The sequence below is a fragment of the Aedes albopictus genome, chromosome 3 (genome assembly GCF_035046485.1).
Source record: "Aedes albopictus strain Foshan chromosome 3, AalbF5, whole genome shotgun sequence".
NCBI classification, from domain to species: Eukaryota; Metazoa; Arthropoda; class Insecta; order Diptera; family Culicidae; genus Aedes; species Aedes albopictus.
In genome coordinates, this window is record NC_085138.1 from 252,113,076 (window position 1) to 252,131,598 (window position 18,523).

At 40.8% G+C, this 18,523-nt stretch overlaps 4 protein-coding genes across 5 annotated transcripts in view; 2 read left to right on the forward strand and 2 right to left on the reverse strand.

The window, feature by feature from the left end:
* Positions 1-2,515: 2,515 nt before the first annotated feature.
* On the reverse strand, positions 2,516-4,294 carry LOC134291862 (serine/threonine-protein phosphatase 2A regulatory subunit B'' subunit gamma-like). 2 transcript variants are annotated; one of them, XM_062860201.1, is made up of 2 exons: positions 4,145-4,294; positions 2,516-4,083 (listed from the first exon to the last, which is right to left on the reverse strand). In XM_062860201.1, the coding sequence occupies exons 1-2, from the start codon at positions 4,194-4,196 to the stop codon at positions 2,741-2,743; spliced, it is 1,395 nt and encodes a 464-aa protein (XP_062716185.1). In that variant the 5' UTR covers positions 4,197-4,294; the 3' UTR covers positions 2,516-2,740. The 2 variants fall into 2 exon arrangements, with proteins under 2 accessions (XP_062716185.1, XP_062716184.1); XM_062860200.1 differs by having other exon boundaries at positions 2,516-4,089; positions 4,145-4,211.
* Positions 4,295-4,349: 55 nt separating this feature from the next.
* Positions 4,350-5,006, forward strand: LOC134291865 (uncharacterized). The gene is made up of 2 exons (XM_062860206.1): positions 4,350-4,554; positions 4,671-5,006. The coding sequence occupies exons 1-2, from the start codon at positions 4,435-4,437 to the stop codon at positions 4,881-4,883; spliced, it is 333 nt and encodes a 110-aa protein (XP_062716190.1). The 5' UTR covers positions 4,350-4,434; the 3' UTR covers positions 4,884-5,006.
* LOC134291864 (trafficking protein particle complex subunit 5) lies at positions 4,968-15,838 on the reverse strand. The gene is made up of 4 exons (XM_062860205.1): positions 15,533-15,838; positions 15,342-15,468; positions 11,152-11,334; positions 4,968-5,090 (listed from the first exon to the last, which is right to left on the reverse strand). The coding sequence occupies exons 1-4, from the start codon at positions 15,700-15,702 to the stop codon at positions 4,992-4,994; spliced, it is 579 nt and encodes a 192-aa protein (XP_062716189.1). The 5' UTR covers positions 15,703-15,838; the 3' UTR covers positions 4,968-4,991.
* Positions 15,839-16,699: 861 nt separating this feature from the next.
* Positions 16,700-18,523, forward strand: part of LOC134291863 (cathepsin L) — a 44,139-nt gene continuing 42,315 nt past the window's right edge. Inside the window, exons 1-2 of the mRNA XM_062860204.1 lie at positions 16,700-16,863; positions 16,981-17,133. Of these exons, the coding sequence (XP_062716188.1) occupies positions 17,041-17,133 (93 nt within the window). The 5' untranslated portion in view covers positions 16,700-16,863; positions 16,981-17,040. The remainder of the gene's footprint in view (positions 16,864-16,980; positions 17,134-18,523) is intronic.

Sequence of the window (18,523 nt, forward strand, 5' to 3'; positions counted from 1 at the left end):
GCTTGATCGAATTATGCAGAAATTTAGATAGGCCTTTAGGAGCCTATTTAGAATCTAAATTTTAGATGTTGAATGCTGTTCACTCAAGAAGTTCGCTGGTGCAGGTAGAAAAAAAAACTTTTGAATCTCTCTATTTCTTAGCATAGTAACAAGAAACTATATTTAAAACTGAATATAAATTATGCTCTCTATGATGCTCAACAATGCTATAAACAGAATACTAAAATTTGCGGGCCGTCATTTTGTGGAGTTTGGCGGCCCACTATCTTCTTGTCATTTCAGGTTCATTTTGTACAATGCGTGGCTGCATAGAGTGAACAATACCATCGGCTAGAGGGCATTTTGGAGCTAAATTCGGTGAGTCTGTTCCATTATATTTACGTTGTCATTATTTTAAATTCACCATGGATAGTTGCGGCCTTTTTTTACATGCATATTGTTATGCATCTGTTTGTGCACATTTGTTGTTACCCATCTTTCGTGTATTTACTCAACTAGCAATGTAAAGTTCGTCACTTCGAGTGTCGGCCTTAGTATTCATTTCATTAAAACTACTATTGTTGTACAGTCCACATATTTGATGTTTCCACGATGGGAGAGCACGTTGAGCACCGGTTTGTCCACATCTGCTAAAGCTTTTGGCTGGGGGTGGGTCTGGTTTGCAGGTTTAGCGGGGGCCTACCACAATTTGGGAGTGTGAGGGGGGGGGGGGATCTCTGCATTGAACTCACTACTCATCAATTGCGTGGGGTATCTGAGACAATTGACGATAAGATTGGAAAAAAGCTTGCAGTTGGGACTAGACTAAAATAGTGGTCGATAGAAAACAACGCGCTAAAGCATTATTATTCTTTTTTTTTAATATTTACCCATCCATAGGCTTTTCGCCGGTTGACAGGATAGTATTTAGCTGTGTACGAAGATACGGATTAGTTGGTGTACAGATGGCAGGGTTCTCACGGGAAGAGCTTTAAGCGAGGCTTACATAGGGTATCGGGATGCTTCGTTGGCATAGTCCCCTCGTTCGGCCTATCTTAGCGTTAATTAAAAACTCAAACAAACATGCCGAACTGGATATCGGAAAAGCTTTGCGCCAAACAACTGTAACATTTCGTTTCAATTTTAGCACTATGGAGTATTAAAATTGTATGAAAATGTCACTTTGTTTAGCTTTTGTAGACGCCATGATTCTTCGGCTTAGTGGGTAGTCTATACACATGATCATAAATGGCATGATTCTGGAATATTTCGAATTGCCTTTTAAATAACTGAACATTTGATGCGACGGTCAAAGATGCTAGTTTGAATTTGTATGTTTGTTTTTAACGAATAATAACTATTTTACAAATTACATGTGGGCCAAACATTGAGGACATTTTTTTCACTATGTACCCAAATCTTGGCCCATCAGTAAAGTGACATCAAAAACACCGATAAAGTGACGCCAACAACATTGCTTGCGTAAGAACCAGAAAGAACGAACAGAAAAATAGATTTTGTGTGCGGTGACTGTAAAAATATAACACAATTATCGGGTTGCATTGTTTTCGTTACTAAAAAAGAAAGAACTTTAGTATAAGTGATTTATTTATAGTTTTTTGAAAATTTGGCTCCGAAAATGTAATTTGAAAGTATGATTGGTGAACAAACAGAGATAATACCTTAGCAGAAATATTGAAAAAATGAGATAATAAGTGGTTCTAGTGCATGGAAAGCAATAGGCCAACGTTGTATCCACTAATAGGCCAATTTTTGTACCATAGACCAACGTTGCATACCATCACATTGAATCTTTTCAACATAGTTAAGTAAATTCTTGAATATTTACGTTAGTTTACTTCCAATTGGTGAAACATGCATTGCCTAGAGTGCGTAATAGGGTCAACATATTATTTCTAGAGCTACTAATTCATGAGTTATGGTCAAAATTGTCAAGGCAGTTTGCAAATTAGGCCAAGGAATGATCCACATACCCTAACAACTGACAATAAAGAAACCTATTTTCCTTGACTTTCTACGCAATGGACATCTGACCGAACACACGTGTTTTCGTTAATCTCCTAGGCATTATTAAGACATGACGTATGTGCATGACGGAACAACTAGCAGGACACAGTTCCAGACGTCTCTTTTTAATAACGATATTCAGCATATTTCCAATAAAACTGCACTTCAATAAAGCAAAGATTAAAGCTGCTATATTAGAACAGATCAGAATGACTTAATTGACTTATTGACTACATATTAGAGATCTACTTCGAATAACTGACAAATTGACAAGAACCTAACTAAATACATGGACCACACAAAAAAAAAAACAATTGACAAAAAGAAAAAGGGGAAACTTTTATTAAAACTATTTTTGTTCAACGCAGGCCAACGATATGCCTACGTACTTCTGTGTGTTGAAACAAAAATAGAGGCTCATAGAAGCAAACGTAGGGAAAGGGTGCGGTGTTAGAACATAAGCACAGTGTGCTACCGCCGTAATCACTATGAAAAAAAGTACCATCTGTTGCAAAATGGAATTTTAGTTTTTCTTTAATAGAAAAGAAATCTCATAGGTAGTTTATTCAGTCAAGTGCAAATAGTAGAAAGATACAGTTTAAAATACGCGGAATGTAGCATTCTCTAAGCGCTTAGGTGAAAAAGTTTCCAGTCGAAACTGAATAATTCAAAACGCCGTCACGATTTCGTCCACAGCAGCAGCAACAGCTGCCGTCGGCTGTTGCCCCTGATATCATAAGTTGTGAGTTTCATCGGTGTTCGGTGTTTGTGAGTCGGTCACCATCACTTCCCGGTTCTCGTAGGCCCAAAATTTGTGGAACTCGATCAGTATGGAGACGACCGTTTCTCCGTGGCCGCTGTTAATCAGATCCTTCAGGGTCATACGGCTGGGATCCGCCGGTTTGACCATGTCGAAAATTTCGTCCTTCACGTCGGCAAAGTTGACCGGTTCCGCACGGTGGGCAGATATCTCGTCTTGGATACCTTTGAAAAAGTAGTTGAGGGTGAATGCGGTGAGGTAGCCTTTGTGCTCCACGTCCAGGATGCGGAACAGATAGTGTAAACTTTGCGGCTCGGAACGATTTTCCAGTGCAAGCACAAAGTCCAGATAGGTCTTGTAGTCCATCTCGCCGTCGTAGGTCAAACACTCGGCGAATACGCGGTCCAGAAAGATGGGAGTCAGCGTTCCCGACCCGTAGCCGATCAGTTCCTTCTTGCTGAGCATTCCGTTGTGGTCCTTGTCCAGGTTCAGATAGTGACCGTAGACGCTCAGGGCCGACGGTGCAGAGAACCAGTTCATCTCCTGGGCATCCTTGGGAATCTCCTCGTCTCGCAGTTCCAGCAAATCGTCCAGGAAGCTACACGTCAGTATGTCCCGTATCCGAATTCGTCCCGTCCGCAGTGGATCCAGAAAGAAAAAGAACTTCCTCACCGTCGTGCAAACGTAGAAGCTGTGGAAGGATTTCTCCAGCCCTTCCAGCTGCGGGAAGGTCGGTATCAGCTCCAGAATGTACGACTCCAAATCCGACTCGTTCAGATAGCCTTGGCCGGTGTAGTCGTACAGCGATAATCCGATCCTTGTTTGCTGCAGCCACACCTTCCGCATGGCATAATTGAAAAGTGACATCACGCTGATTTTCCCTGGATAGGTACTGGACACCAGCAGTCGGGCGAAGGTCGAAGCCGTCAAATACTTCCGGAACTTATCCCCCGCAATCGCGGCCACTTTGCAGTAGTTGTCGTAGTTGATGTACTGCTCTTCGCCCATCAGCGGCGGAGAATGGTGCTTCTCCAGCAGACTCCACAGCAGCTTTAGCTCGTTGTTGTCCAGCAACTCTTTGCTGCGCTTCTGCAGGAACAGGGTCCTGGCCTCTTCTCGGAGCTTCTGGGCCAGCCCATCGGTGTTCTTCGGCAGCTCGAAATGAAACTGCGGAATGAAGCGATACGACTCGGAGTTTTTGGACTGCTCTATCATCCTTTTCAACTTTTCGCTGGAATTGATTGCCTTCTGGTGTTGTTGGAATAAGATGTCTTCGATTTCATCATCCGTTTTAGATGGATGCTGTTGACGAACACCTGAAACTAACGGGAACTATTTGGTATTACACTTGTTCTACGCTTATGTACTAAAATTTACCATTTTCATTGACTTTTTCTAAATTTTTGAGAAGTTTGTCCCGAAAACTCATTTTGTTTATGTTGTACGGAATTTTTTACGTTTTTTCTTTGTTTAATGAACCAGACCGAATAATAATAAAAACAAAAGTACCCCCAGCTCTCGGTCGCGTAATGTCAAAAAGATGTCAGAAACATTTTGAGCAACTCGCGCGAGAACTGTCAAAAAAGTATTCCTCGAACAGCAGCCGCACAGCAAAAAGCAACGCACGTCTGACTCGATCGGAATCGGAGGAACAGTTTTATTCCGTGATGGCCACACCGGAGCAGATCCAGCAGGAAAAGGCGGCCCGCCGGGCAGCCATTCGCACCGAGTACTGGCGAACGATTACCAACCCGCACGCCCATTTGCACGGCGAAAGCGGTGGTGTGGTAAGTTTGTGGTTCCTACTTTTTATGCCTCCGATGGTGTGTTATGTCATCGAGTCGAGGAGGCTTCCCTTCAAAACAAAACTTACTTGATGATTTTTATCCTGTTACCGCCATAGTTTGATACCGGGTTGGCGCGCTTCCAAGCCATGCGAGTCAATCACTTCGAGCACTTCAAGCCCACGGGACGCACGCTGAAGATTGGCATGCTGACCACCGTTATCCCGATCGTGGCTTACGCTATAATGATGAAGAGGGAACGCGATGCTCGGGAAAAGGAGTACCGCACCGGACAGGTGGCCTACAAGGATCGTCGGTTCAAGTTTATCTAAATGGAGACAACATATGTTTCTTTCGTTAGACAGAGAGTGAATTTCGGCTGCCGGAGGGAATAAGTACGAAAAAACGCAATCCGATTAAATGGTAATGTAATAAATTGTTTATTTTTCCTCCAACTGTTTGTCTCGGCTGATAACGTGATCTTCGAATTTGACCATGTAGGTGGTTCCTTTGTGCCAGTGAGCCGATACTTGACAGGTCTGTAACGAATGAGAATACATATTTAGTAACCAAAAAATAAACAAAACTGAGGAAATTCAAAGTTCGTTTATCAAGCGTCGCCATGAGCTTGTTTCTCAGCTTGGCCCAACAATAAAGTACTTTTGAAGTGAATATCATAAGAATTCAAATTTTTAAGTAAACTGTCTTCGAAAAAAATGTGCATACCTAAGTTAAAACTCTGGCGTTCGATTTAAATAGGTCGAATGTTTGCTGTGATTCCTACACTGAAAAAATAAATCACATATCCAATGGTAAATTTCCATTAGTTTGGCAATATAACTGTTATTGGATTTTCCGTTGAAATTTTTCTTCGGAAATATCAAATGAAATCAATACGGTATATGGAAAACATAACATTGGGATAACAGAAATGCACCCTTCTTTATTATGCCAAGTGTCCGTTTTGCCAAATATGACCGTTATGCCAAGTGACCTTATGCCAAATGACTTCACACACCTTCCTGAGCGATGTTGAGGAGTATAGGCATGACAGTCCGTCAGCTTGTAGCAGTCCCCGGCGAGATTCGAATGAACTGGATAGTTCACTCGGAACCCTTACGCAGTTTTGCACACCGTCCATCGTTGCTTTAATCAGTCTAGTCAGCTTCCCAAAAAAGCCGTTTTCGTCCATGATTCTCCATAGCTCTGTGCGGTCGATACTGTCGTATGTCGCTTTGAAGTCCATGAACAGGTGAAGCGTAAGGACCTGGTATTCATGGCATTTCTGGAGGATTTGCCGTACGGTAAAGATTAGGTCCGCTGTCGACCGGCCATCGATGAAGGCGGCTTGATAACTTCCCAATAACTCATTCGTTTTAGGTGATGGGCGACGGAAGATGATCTGGGTTAGCACTTTGTAGGCATCATTTAAAATAGTGATTGCTCTGAAGTTCTCTCATTCTGAATGGTCGCCTCTCTCGTGAATAGGGCAGATTACCCCTTCCGTCCACTCCCCCGGTAGCTGTTCGGTTTTTCAGATCCTGACTATGTATTAACCGGTGCAGACAGGTGGCCAACTTTTCTGGGCCCATCTTGATGAGATCAGCTGCGATAGCATCCTCACCAGCTTCTTTGTTGGTTTTGAGCTGATGAATGGCATCCTTAACTTCCCTCAGCGTGGGAATTGGTTCATTTCCATCCTCCGCTTCACTGGCGTCGTCGTTTCCTCCGTTGCCGTGGTCTCTCGTGCCTACATTCTCCACGCCATTCAGGTGCTGATCGAAGTGCTGCTTCCACCTTTCGATCACCTCAGGTCCGTCCGTCAAGAAGCCTCCGTCCTTATCCCCCGCATAGAAATTTACAATAACTGCTATCGTTCATATTATAAGACGTCCATCCGTGGAATGATTACTACAAAAGCAATAATAGTTCTATGATTCGATGATTGAAATTGAAAAATTGACATTATTCAATACTATTAGAGTATCATAACACTTGCGATGACCATAAATTAAATAATACATGAATCATTTCCAATAATACTTTTCTGGTAAGTTGGCAACTTTTGAGGAGTTTTTCAATGCAAAAACAATGCAATGGCACTAAGTCCCTGCCCTTCGGTTCAGAAAGGGGTATGGGCGCGTTCTGCCAACTTGGTCGAGGCAGATTTCATGTGAGAACAAGTTGCATACGGACATTCAAAAGTGCCTGAACGAAAGATGCTGCTTGTGAGGATCACTTGAAGATCGGATGGAAGATCATTCTTTTTTTTAGAATATTCGCGTTCGTCTATTTGTTGCTCTTCGTGTTCGTATATTTTAAGTTTCATCTTCAACTGAGTTTCATGAACGCTGCTAGTCAGCAGGGATGATCTTCGCATCTGCATCCGTTGAACCATTCTGAATGGCCGTCGTGAAAGTATCACTAAAAGCGCTACTAACATTTCTTTTATATTTTCATGTATCTGAGTATCATGAGTGATAGCAGTAAGCAGGGATAGCAGTGAAAAATGGAAGTAATGCAGTACGACGGTGGTGAGATGCTGGTTAAAAATATCGCTGAAGATGAGCATTGTTTGTACTCAGCCATGTCTAGGACGTGCTCCGAAGTCTCAGGAAAGGAAGCATGCATAAAGCACTAATCTACAAAATCCCGGGAAAAAGTTGAAAGACCTTATTTCACGTGGAAATCCAGCGGTAGACAAGAGGTAGATATGGACGGATGTTCGTTGGAATTGGAAGGACATTGGTAATAACAGCCGAATTTAAGAAAGCGACGAAGCGATTGTAGCAGGAGATGGTGAAGTTGGACTACGAAGACGATTTGCTAGAGACCGCAGGCAGCAAATGACATAGGCTTATCGTATTTCGATGGAGATGGCGATGAGGACGAAGCAGCATTCCAAGAACATAACCAAAATTTAATCACAACTACCTACCACAAAAACAACACGATCGAACGAAAATAGGAAAGAGCAACCCAGCAAAACCAGTATGTATGTTCAAAACGCTTACCCCAAACAAGCGACCCAAAGGTAAATTACGTTGACCATTTAACTAACAACACATTCTCTTACAGCTCAATACATCACATCAATTTCCCACCTTTCCCAATCCTTAAGGCCACGCAAAACTTAAAAGCCGCAGAGCTAAAGAGGTTGCTATGCCTACTCCCAAATTCAAAGGTGTATTATGGACAATGCAAGTTCTCGGACTTGCATTGGAGACTTGGCCCTATGACCCCCTTGTGCATCAATAAAATAAAATAAAATAAAAAAACAATGCAATGGCACAAAGTTACGGTATTATGCGTTACTGTTTCGTTGTCACAACTTATAATTGCCTTCGTTCTAAAAACAATACATATTATCAATCACCACCATCACCATCATCCTCATTTTCAACCACCTTCTTTGTCAATTGACTACGTTTTTTTTACCTTTACCACAGTCATGCCAATCTTTCATATCTCATCGCCTATCATCTCTTCTTTCTTAACTCTCATCGCTCATCACCATCTCTCGTCTTTCATCATCAGCATCATCTCTTAACTTATCTCGCATCTCTTATCTCTCATCTACATCATCTTTCATTTCTCATCTCTCATCTACCATCTTTCATCTCATATTTCGTCCCTCATATTTCATTTCTCATCTCTCATCACAAATATCTCTCATCTCTCACGACTTATCTATCATCTGTCACCTTTAATCTTACATCTCTCGTCACTATCATCATCGTCTCTTTTCATCATCATCTCTTATCTTCCATCTTATATCTCTCATCTTTCATTTCTCATCCTACATTTCACTTCTTTTATCATCATCGTGTCTCATTTTTTTCTTATCTCTTTTCTCTAATATTTGATCATCATCTCTTATCTTTCATTCACTGTATTGTACTGCAACTTATAATTGCCTTCGATTTACAGACGATATAAATCATCACCATCACAATCATCCTCATTTTCAAACACCTCCTTTGTCACTTACTACCTTATTTTTTAACTGTGGTAGTCATGACAATCTCTGATCTCTCATTATTATCGTCTATCATCTCTTTTTTCTTGTCTTTTATCTCCTTCCTCTCATCGCTCATGACCATCTCTCATCTTTCATCATCAGCATCGCTCATCAGCATCATTTCTTGTCTCTTATCTCCTAGCTTATCTCTCAACTTTCATCTCTCATCAATATCATCTTTCATTTCTCATCTCCCATCTACCATCTTTCATCTATCATATTTCATCTTTCATCTCTTATTTATCATCTTTCATTTGTAATATCTCATTTCTCATCTCTCATCATCATCGGCATCTTTTATCATCATCAACTCTCATTTACCATTTTTTTCATCTTTCGTTTCTCATCTGTCACCTCTCATCTCTAATCTCCCATCCTTTATCTCTCATTTTTCATCTCTTATCCTTCATCTCTCATCTATCATTATCAATCATCACCATCGTAATCATCCTCATTTCCAACCACCGTCATTGCCACTTATTACATTTTCCAATACATTTTCACATCTGTTTTTAACCTTTAGCACAGTAATGCCGATCTCATCTCTCATCTCTCGTCATCATCGTCTCTCATCTCTTACCTCTCGTTTTTGTCATCTCTAATCTCTCATCTCACATCTCGCATCCTTCACCTCTCTTCTTTCATCACCATCGTGTCTCATTTTTTCTCTTATCTCTCTTCTCTAATCTTTGATCATCATCTCTCATCTCTTATCTTTCATCATCATCTCATATGGGATAAGATACCTCTCATCTATAATCTCTCATCTATCATCTCTCCTTTATAATCTCTCACCTCTCCTCTTATCTCTCATCATATCTCATCATTATTTTTATGATCATCAGCCTACCCTCTCGGAGTAATTCATTTTTTACTATGGTTTACCCTCTCAGGGGAATTTACCACTGGTGGTAACCGTCAGCTTTCCCTCTCGGGGAAATTCGCTTTTTTTTATTATGGCTAACCCTCTCGGAGGAATTCATAATTAGCAGCAAAGATGCACTGCTAATGCTATATGCCCTATTTATCCTTTTCTCGGTATCCCTCTCAATCCCTACAATATCTATATTTGAATAGACATTTTAAAAATCAGGGTACGAGCAAGCATGATTTTTAACCCTCTACTTCTCATGGTTGCTCTAGAGCACAATCGATTTTCGACGAACTCTCGGCAAACGCAATTAGATGAATATGATATACAATCAGGGTACGAAAAACGGATCACGCAAAAAAAAAACAAACGCTTTGTCCTAAGCGGTGCATGTTGGTAACAAAGGCGCTCCGTAACAAACGCATGTCAGGCGACGAGAGAAATAAAACAAACATCGCTTGCCGAGTGTGTGCCGATATTCCGGATTTTCTGCTGAAATTTTCGACCCACATCATCGAATTCATAATCATTTGGAGCAATTAAGACGCTTGAAAACCTCAGAGTAGAGTTTCAGTTGTAAAACAATGTGAAAATCATGATGTGCATAGAACGAGACAAATATTACTAGGTACCGTTTTTGTTGTGAACAAACTCGGGAGCGATTTTGTCATTATCTGTTAACGAAAAAACAAAGCGTTGTTGCCGTGCCTTCTTTGTTGCCTATTTTTCGCTTGCGGTGTCATATTCTGCGTACACTGTATACAATAGTTTTTAGAATATATTTGCAATCTTATTTGGTAAATCCAACACCCAACTACTTGTTTCAATAGTGAAACTATTGATAAACAATCAAAATACTGTTGATTTACAACTCAGTTTTTTATTTCGCTGATTTCGAAAAATTTGGCCAGTTTTTTTTGTTCAAGCTTTTTTTTTGGAAACGTTTTCTTGACATAGAAATAGTCGTTCAAAGTCGTGGGAAGGACCTGTCAACACTATTCCAGGAATCTTGCAATTTTACCTACATGCAAACTTAATAGATAATAATTATTGGTAAATTAGTCTATGTATTGTCTATCCGGTTGGAATCAAGACCGACATTCAATCAAAAATTGCCATTTTCTTGGTCCACAAGTGTCGCAACTGTTTCGCAACTAGTGCGCTGTGTTGCTGACAATAACGGGAAGGATGCGCACTACTTTTGACATGACTAAAAAACGTCGCGAGTTGGGTCGCGTCGCGACTTGATTATGCGAAGTCCGGTTTGGTGGCGGCCCGACAATAATTACCCTCAAGTTCTGCATTTGCATAAGTAAAAGTGATGGAAGAATTTCTGATACAAAAAAGTATTCCAAACAGTTCACATGATACTCCAGTTAAAATTGCAATTAACCTGAATCTCACGTACGGTTGATCGCACTGTCAGTGACGTGAACTTTAACGCCTAGATTCTACTGAAGCGTAGATTCCACTGGACGATGGCGCACTCAATGCAATGGTGTCTGGCATATTTTAACGATGGCGCATTCAACAATTCGTCGGAACCTTCCATATCAAGCTACAACCGGATTGCACGTGTTGTAGCTGACACTGTCCGTTCAACTTTCATCCCTTCATCTTGTAGTATACGTTACTCATAGGTTACCCATTAATAATGCCACAATAAAAAGGAAACGAATAAAATAGTGGGGAAAGCAGCGCTACTTACAAAGCCACAGTTTGATAGTACCGCCTGAATGATGCCGGCCACGAAGACGGCACAATTCAGCGAACCCTTATCTTTCGGAACGCTGATAAATTTATTAACCAGTGGCTCCTTCTCGATGATATAGTACGTGCACTCGTCATCGGTTGCATGCTCCAGTTTGTCCGCATCCTTTCCGAACAAAGTCTGCAAAGAGAGAAAATGACGCAATTGGAATCAATAAGCAATACTTTTATGGTCGGGTTCTTTGACATGTAATGTATACGAGTTTAATTAGGATTTTTTTTACAAATATGATAGTCTCAAACTTGAGGCTAAATAAGGGCGGGATTATGAAGATAATGTTAATTAGTTAACGTTTTCACCTGTATGGTTTCGCATTACAGTGATTCCGCCTACTTTGAGTTGTGGCTACGGTTAGGATAGCTCAGATCAATCTTCAGCATAAAAGAACAGCAACGATCAATCTTTGCAGACTTATGCAAAATAGTACTGCCCAAGTGCCCTCAGTCCAAGAACATTGCTTTCGTGAGGGGAATTTCAGTCTAGGAAACCTTGCGAACCCGGTGTTTGCTACTTTCATTAAGAATGAAATGGCGAACCCGCGTGTCATGCCTCGAGCCTGTGTGCTTGTCAACAACGCAATCGTTGGTTGCTACACTCATCTCTGAATTAATCACCAGAGATGTTATGTGTTGTCACAACTGATGTATCCGTTGTAATTATTGTTCGTGTAGTTGAAAATCGGAATTTACGACACGCGAAATTCGATTTTTCTTCTAAACCGTGTGTCGGACGTACGTCGGGCACAGTGCGCTGGATAGAGGGCCACGTCCGCTGTCCAGCGCACTACGTCCGACGTTCGGTTTCACGTATGGATTTTGAGGAAATTCGATTGTCGGGTGTGGGGTATCTTGGGGTTTCAACCGCGACGACAATATTAACAGGAAATACGTCTATTGTTCGGTTTATTTATTGTATGATGGACCATCCCCTACGGATGCTTTCAAGCAGGTTATCGAATACTGCACTTCAAAAGGCCTTCCGCTAATTGTTGGCTGTGAGTATTCCTAAATAGTCAAGATCTGTACTATTTTGGAATACTCATTGCTTAATATAGGCAACCGTCCAACACCCAACGGCTCGCAAGGCTTACCAGAAAGCTCTTCGGTCTGCTGAACGATCCGGCTGGAAAAACCTTTGTACAAATGTTTCAAGTCTGAGTGAAGCCAGTCGATTGAACAAAATCCTTGCAAAAGGATTTTCAAGTGAACGAACTTCGTTTGCCAAATGGTGATTTCACTTCCTCTAATGAGGAAGTTTTGGAATGTTTATTCAGTACACACTTCCCCGAATGTGTGGATATTACATCTTCGGATAAACCTGATGTCTTTTCTTGTAGTTATGATTCTTAAGCTTCGGCTCGGAGTATCATAACTTTAGAATCGATTGAATGGGCACTTAATAGCTTTGCTCCTTTGTAATCTCCTGGGACAGATAGAAAATATATCCTATTTTGCTTCAGAAGGAATTTGTGTATTTCAAACATGTTTTGAAAAAAAAAACAACTTGTTTACAGTTTTGCTACAGGGTATATTCCCCCTGGCGGGATATTACTGTAAAGTTCATTCCAAAAGTGGGTCGTGCGTCGAATGAAGAAGCGAAGAGTTTCAGGCCTATCAGTTTGACTTCTTTTCTTCTGAAATGATTAGAACGCATTGTAGATCATCACATCCGTGATGCTCATCTGGCCAACGTGCCGCTTCATGCGAACCAACATGCCTACCAATCTTGTAAGTCCACTGTGACTCTTTCACACACGGTAGTTTACAATATTGAAGAGGCATTCGTTCAGCAGAACTTGTTGCTTGGATGTTTTCTTAGATATCGAGCGTGCCTTTGACAACGCGCCTTTGGATACGATATTGGAAGCCGCACGAAGTCATGGTATATCTCCAATGATTCCCAATTAGATTCACCAAATGCTCAAAAATCGACATCTCTTCTCGACATTGCGTCAATCAGCGATTAGGAAATTGAGTGTTTGTGGATGTCCCCAAGAGGGAGTCTTGTCACTGCTTTTTTGGAATCTCGTAGCAGATACTTTATTGAGGCAACTCAATAATAGCGGTTTTCCTACTTATGATTTTGCTGACGACTACCTAACATTGTTACATTGTTAGCTGGTATGTATATGTGCATCAGCCAGCACCCTTTTCGACCAGATGCACAGTCCCCTTCAGGTAGCTGAGGGTTGGTGTTGCCAATATGGCCTTTGGCAGCATCCATTTATTACGTAACGCTAAAATCGAGATTTTTTGACCCCCCTTCCCCCCTTCATAACGCTATTTTGTATGAAAATCATTAAATCAAAATTAGGCCATCTCCAAAGGATATGCTGAATGACAATGTCTGGATCGTTCTCTCCAACTCCCACGGCAGCGCTTGAAGTGGGTACTCGGTTTACTAGAAGAAGCTTTTGTGAACACATATGTCGATGTTCCCACTATCGGTAAATTGGGACAAAGTTGTTCTTGCTCCAAGTGATGCTTATAATTTTCCATACAGGGCATTTTCCACGAAATTCCCTTCCCGGGAGTGGAAGACACATGATTATCTGGAGAGAAGTATTTCAGACGTCATTGAATCTTACACTGATGGCTCCCTTCTCGAAGGTGCTGGTGTCTACTCTCGCGAGCTAAGGCTACACTTGGTAGACACTGTTCCATTTTCCGACCGAGATTTTGGATCTTGTGTGCGGAGTGCAATCAGCACTTCAGCAACAAGTAATGACCAAAGTAGCCAGGCTGCTATTGAAGCACATGCTCCAGCCAACTCTAGGCCGAAGTTTGTTATCGCATGTCGAACTCAAATCGAGGAGCTGAATTCAGCAAACATTGTTCACTATGTATGGGTAACTGGTCATTCTTCCATCGCTGGAAATGAAATGACTGATAAGTTAGCTCGCACATGACTTCATTGACCCTGAGCCAGTTGTTCCGGTATCGAAGACTTGGGTGAAGCTTCAGATTGAAACTTGGACCACTCAGCACCAACTGAGGTCATGTCGACAAACAAAATTGTATTGTACTCAACCATCTCTAGGGGTGGCTCTTGGGAGTACTCGGTAAACACTTATTAAGTGAAACTGCCTTCAGAAACCTGAATCTTCAGGACGTTCTGTTGTACTTGACCCGCTGTGGTAAAGAGCTAAAGGCTTTCTTTACGCTTAATGCGTGCCCTTTTCAGGGAGCTGTTTACACACATTATTATGCGTTAGTTCTAGGGTAACGATCCTATAAACATTTGCATGTAGCAGTTTTTAAGGCCGGGGAAGGTTCTTAAGATAATTTGCGACCCCTCCTCTTTCTGGAAAAAGGGGCTTCCATACAAATGAGCTTGAGCTTGATTGACCGCTCGTAGATGTTACTCCAGTATCGCCTGAACAGCAACACTCACACAAGGAACCAATGAAATATATCTGCCGGGGACTAGCAGGTATCTACAGTGTGTGAGTGTTGATGATCTTCTATTTTTAGGCGACAATGGCGTCTGCCACGCCAGGTTTATACATCAATGTGGGGAAGGGGAAGGAAGTGATGTTTGCAATCGTTTGTATCCACAGTAGACCGATTATACCTCTGCGTCTGTACAAATTCATGCGGATGTCGGATTGCGGGTGGGATGTGATAAACAGGAGGTTCACACATTGGTGCGTGGATGCCAGACGTAAGGTGAAAGATTTGTGTTTAATACTCTGATGATAATGCGGCACAGTTTGCTTGATTGCATATGATAGATTGACACGGTGCTGTGAAAGTTGGAAGGCAGGTTAACGGAGTTTTCAACTCGTTTCTGTTCTAGCGATGGCTATGAACATGAGAATATACATGAGTTGTATATGTAGGTAGGAAGTAAATATACAGAAAGATACAAAGTAGGAGGAAAGGGACGAGCCAAGGATGGAATTCAGGATCTTTGCATATGAATCTAAAGCGGCACCTACTAGTAGACCACCAAGTCCGTCAAAAGAGGAGCTCCCATACAAATGATACAGAAATGAGCTCAGAGAGAAGTTGAACATTGAATACGATTGCAACATACCAATTTGGAGTGCAGTGCTGCAATAAGCTCAATAATTATAGTCAAAATTTCAATGTTGTTTTGTATGACGTGTAATTTAGTAAATTTACCTTCCAGAGCGTCGTCTTTATGAATAACAGCATATTAATTAGTTTAGTTTCTCGCTTAGAGTTACGCTCCCTAACAAAATACAAATCGATTATTCTACATCCAACATCTTTCCCAAGATCGTGTAATCTGAAACAAAAAAAAAGTTTTATTCACTTCCAAATATAGTTTTCAAAATATAGCAAAAACATACTTAATCTGCAGATCTGGAATGGTGTTTACTCGACTTTGCGAATACTGAACCACCTCGGAGAAGAGCAGCGCATAGCAGCTCAGTGAAACTTCCCCCTTTCCACGGCTCAGCGGTTTATCGAGGATGCTGACTTTCGTCCGCGTCGAAAGATTCAAATTAATTTTCTCCATTGCACGAGGTTCAATCACTGATAGCGGTAATGAATTAACTAATGATAATGCTTCAAATTTCTTAGGATTTTACGGTAAAGCACTGATTGTTTACAACAACATCACAAAACTTTGTATCAGCTGGATTTTGACAGCAGCGTCACCACAGTGGGTGGTGGTGGGAAGTTTTCTTTGAGCTGTCGACGTCGCAATGAGCGCCAGTTGCTCAAATCTCCATCCCAATCACGCACGAGTTGTTTCACACAAAAGTGCACTTCTGAAGCATATGACGGATAATGCTTAACAAACCGGATGTCGCCAGAGTTCGTTATAACGTTATAACTATAGTAGAAATATAGGGTATTGTACCATTTCGGCAGGTGTACCTGTTTTGAGCACTTGCTGCTATAACTATGTCAATTTCAAACCGATTGATTTGCAATTTTGTATAGAGTTAGGCACGTACAGTATCTACCTCTGTAAATACAAAAATTCAAATCATTCGGTTTGAAATTGACTTAGTTATAGCAAAAAGTGCCCAAAATATGTACACCTGTTTAAATAGTACAAGACCCTATCTGATGCATCACGGAAAAGGGTGATCTACGCGCGTTACGGGTCCTGTTAAAAATCGAGCATCAATTATTCTTTCAAACCTTCTCAACCATTTATTTCTCAGCAAGGGTCCTATGTCACCTTGGATTGGGATTCCCTGTTGGATGGTCATAGTGCTATTCTAACTGGGCAGCTACACGGTAATACCTGTACGCTAATTGTTATTATTTCCAATTTATCTTCTCATTAGTTTAATATTTTTAAATATATTAATTTTACTTACGCTAAACTTATCTTTGCATTCAGTCTTTGTGTGAACATTTCTAAGAGTGCCGGAAAAATCATAAACAAAGAGAGAAAATATTTTGAAGCCGACGCCGCCGTCACTCTCTCGACGCGGCGTCCGTAGCGCGTCGTGGAAAACTGAGGAGAGGAACCCTTTAAAATGCGTCACTCTCTCGCGGATCCAACTCATTCTACGCCAAACAGTGACTTCGGTAAGAGGTAGGGTAGGGCAGTGCTCCGATTTTGGACAACAAAGTGTTGAAGTTTTGTTACATACATACCTATTAGTTTTAGTCAGTTTTTAAGTGTTGTTTCAAAAGTACTCATAGACTGATTAAAGTGGTAAGTACCGTGATGTGAAATGAAATTATTATTCATAACTCAGATCAAACCAACACACACAAGTACCCGCATCATCATCCCTCTGATCTCTTATTTTTTCTTTGTTACATCCCGCAGGAATTAAGTGGACAATAAAAAGTGTAAAGTGCCCCCCGGTAAAGGAATATCCGAAACAAAATGAAGATTCTCATCCTGTTGGTGGCCTTCGTGGCCGCAGCTAATGCCGTCTCGTTGTACGAACTGGTCAAGGAAGAATGGAACGCATTCAAGGTAAGTGTGCTTCTTCTAATGAAGTTGATCTACCTATCTACCTGATCAACATAATATCGTCCATTTCCTGATTTATTGATTGCATCAGCTTGACTTCGGGTTTGCCAAAATATCGAAGCAGGCGTAAACATGTACGACGCATTAGTAGGCTAGGCGCGATTGACTATAGCTGTACGTGATTTGACTGGGTAATGCGTATGTTCCAATAAGCATAGAGGAAGTACGAGGAAATACAGTACGTATACGACCGAAAATCTTGTTCCATAAGTGAAACTGAAGGGAAAGAAGACAAGGGAAAAGTAACAGTCAACATTGCGGGTTGTACCAGTGGTCTTCAAACTTATTTTCAATAGTTTCGTTCACTATTATCTAGAATTATATAATTGGGGGTTTTAGCGATATTATATTGTGGCTCTGTATGCAAAACTGAGTAAAAATTTTAATTGACTTCTATAGGTTTTTTAGTAGAGTAACTAGCCTAACTAACTGTAGACAAGTTTTAATCGCAATAAATGTGACAAATCGTGAGGATTTTTTAAAGCAAATCTTCGTAGGGATTTTGAAAAAAAAATTGCATTATAAACAGTTCTGGCAGAATGTCAGAATCTTGTAAATTTTTCTTCAAAATATCTACGTAAATTAATAAAAATATTTCTATATGTATAGTTAAAGAAAGACCTTTGGAAATTAAAATATTTTACACTTACAAGTAGGAGTTATATAAACTAATTTTATAAACAAATAAAGCCTCGTTGGATAAATGTACGATTCGCACTGAAAACAACATTTTTTTTGCTACTCGTCGCTTAAAAAAAGTCATCTGAATGTGTTGATCAATACGAACGATAAGTAAAATTAATCAAGGTTGACAAATTTCTACAAAATTTGTAAGAAGTGTGTTAATGTTTTAAAAAATGTCAGAAAGGAATACGAATGATAATTTTGAAGCTAAGCCAACAAGTCCAATGACGCAGTTTCAATCACCAGAACCGACAGATTCTGGGTCACCGTATCATCTTTCTGTCGCGATTTCTGTGTGAATTGAACCCACAAAAGAACCTTATCGCTTGAGAAAGCAACATCAACACACGCTAAACTCTTTCTTTCGATGTGTATTGTATGTACGAGTTGGTAGAGTTTGTTGTTTATTGTGACTCACAAAATCTGTATAATTATATACGACGATGGTTCGCAATATCAGCCCATCAGAATCAGCACTTCACAGGCTGTGTTTGTGTTACTCGTAGAACGCCATAGTACCTATAGCATTTTTTTGCCATGTTTGCTTTCCTGGTTTCTGCGTTTCATGAATCGATTCACACACTACCGTCTCGTAAACCAGTCCAGTCTGTCGATTTTGTCCTCAGTCAGCCCAGCACACACAACCGTG

What these genes read in the sequence shown, in the direction of transcription:
- LOC134291864 (XM_062860205.1), bottom strand. Translation starts at nt 15,702, where the DNA reads ATGGAGAAAATTAATTTGAATCTTTCGACGCGGACGAAAGTCAGCATC. An exon ending in ATTCCAGATCTGCAGATTAA is followed by an intron (nt 15,469 to 15,532) that starts GTATGTTTTTGC and finishes TTTTTGTTTCAG; the next exon opens with ATTACACGATCTTGGGAAAG. An exon ending in TACTATCAAACTGTGGCTTT is followed by an intron (nt 5,091 to 11,151) that starts GTAAGTAGCGCT and finishes CATTCGTTACAG; the next exon opens with ACCTGTCAAGTATCGGCTCA.
- LOC134291865 (XM_062860206.1), top strand. Translation starts at nt 4,435, where the DNA reads ATGGCCACACCGGAGCAGATCCAGCAGGAAAAGGCGGCCCGCCGGGCA. An exon ending in ACGGCGAAAGCGGTGGTGTG is followed by an intron (nt 4,555 to 4,670) that starts GTAAGTTTGTGG and finishes TTACCGCCATAG; the next exon opens with TTTGATACCGGGTTGGCGCG.
- LOC134291862 (XM_062860200.1), bottom strand. Translation starts at nt 4,196, where the DNA reads ATGAGTTTTCGGGACAAACTTCTCAAAAATTTAGAAAAAGTCAATGAA. An exon ending in AGAAAAAGTCAATGAAAATG is followed by an intron (nt 4,090 to 4,144) that starts GTAAATTTTAGT and finishes AGTTCCCGTTAG; the next exon opens with TTTCAGGTGTTCGTCAACAG.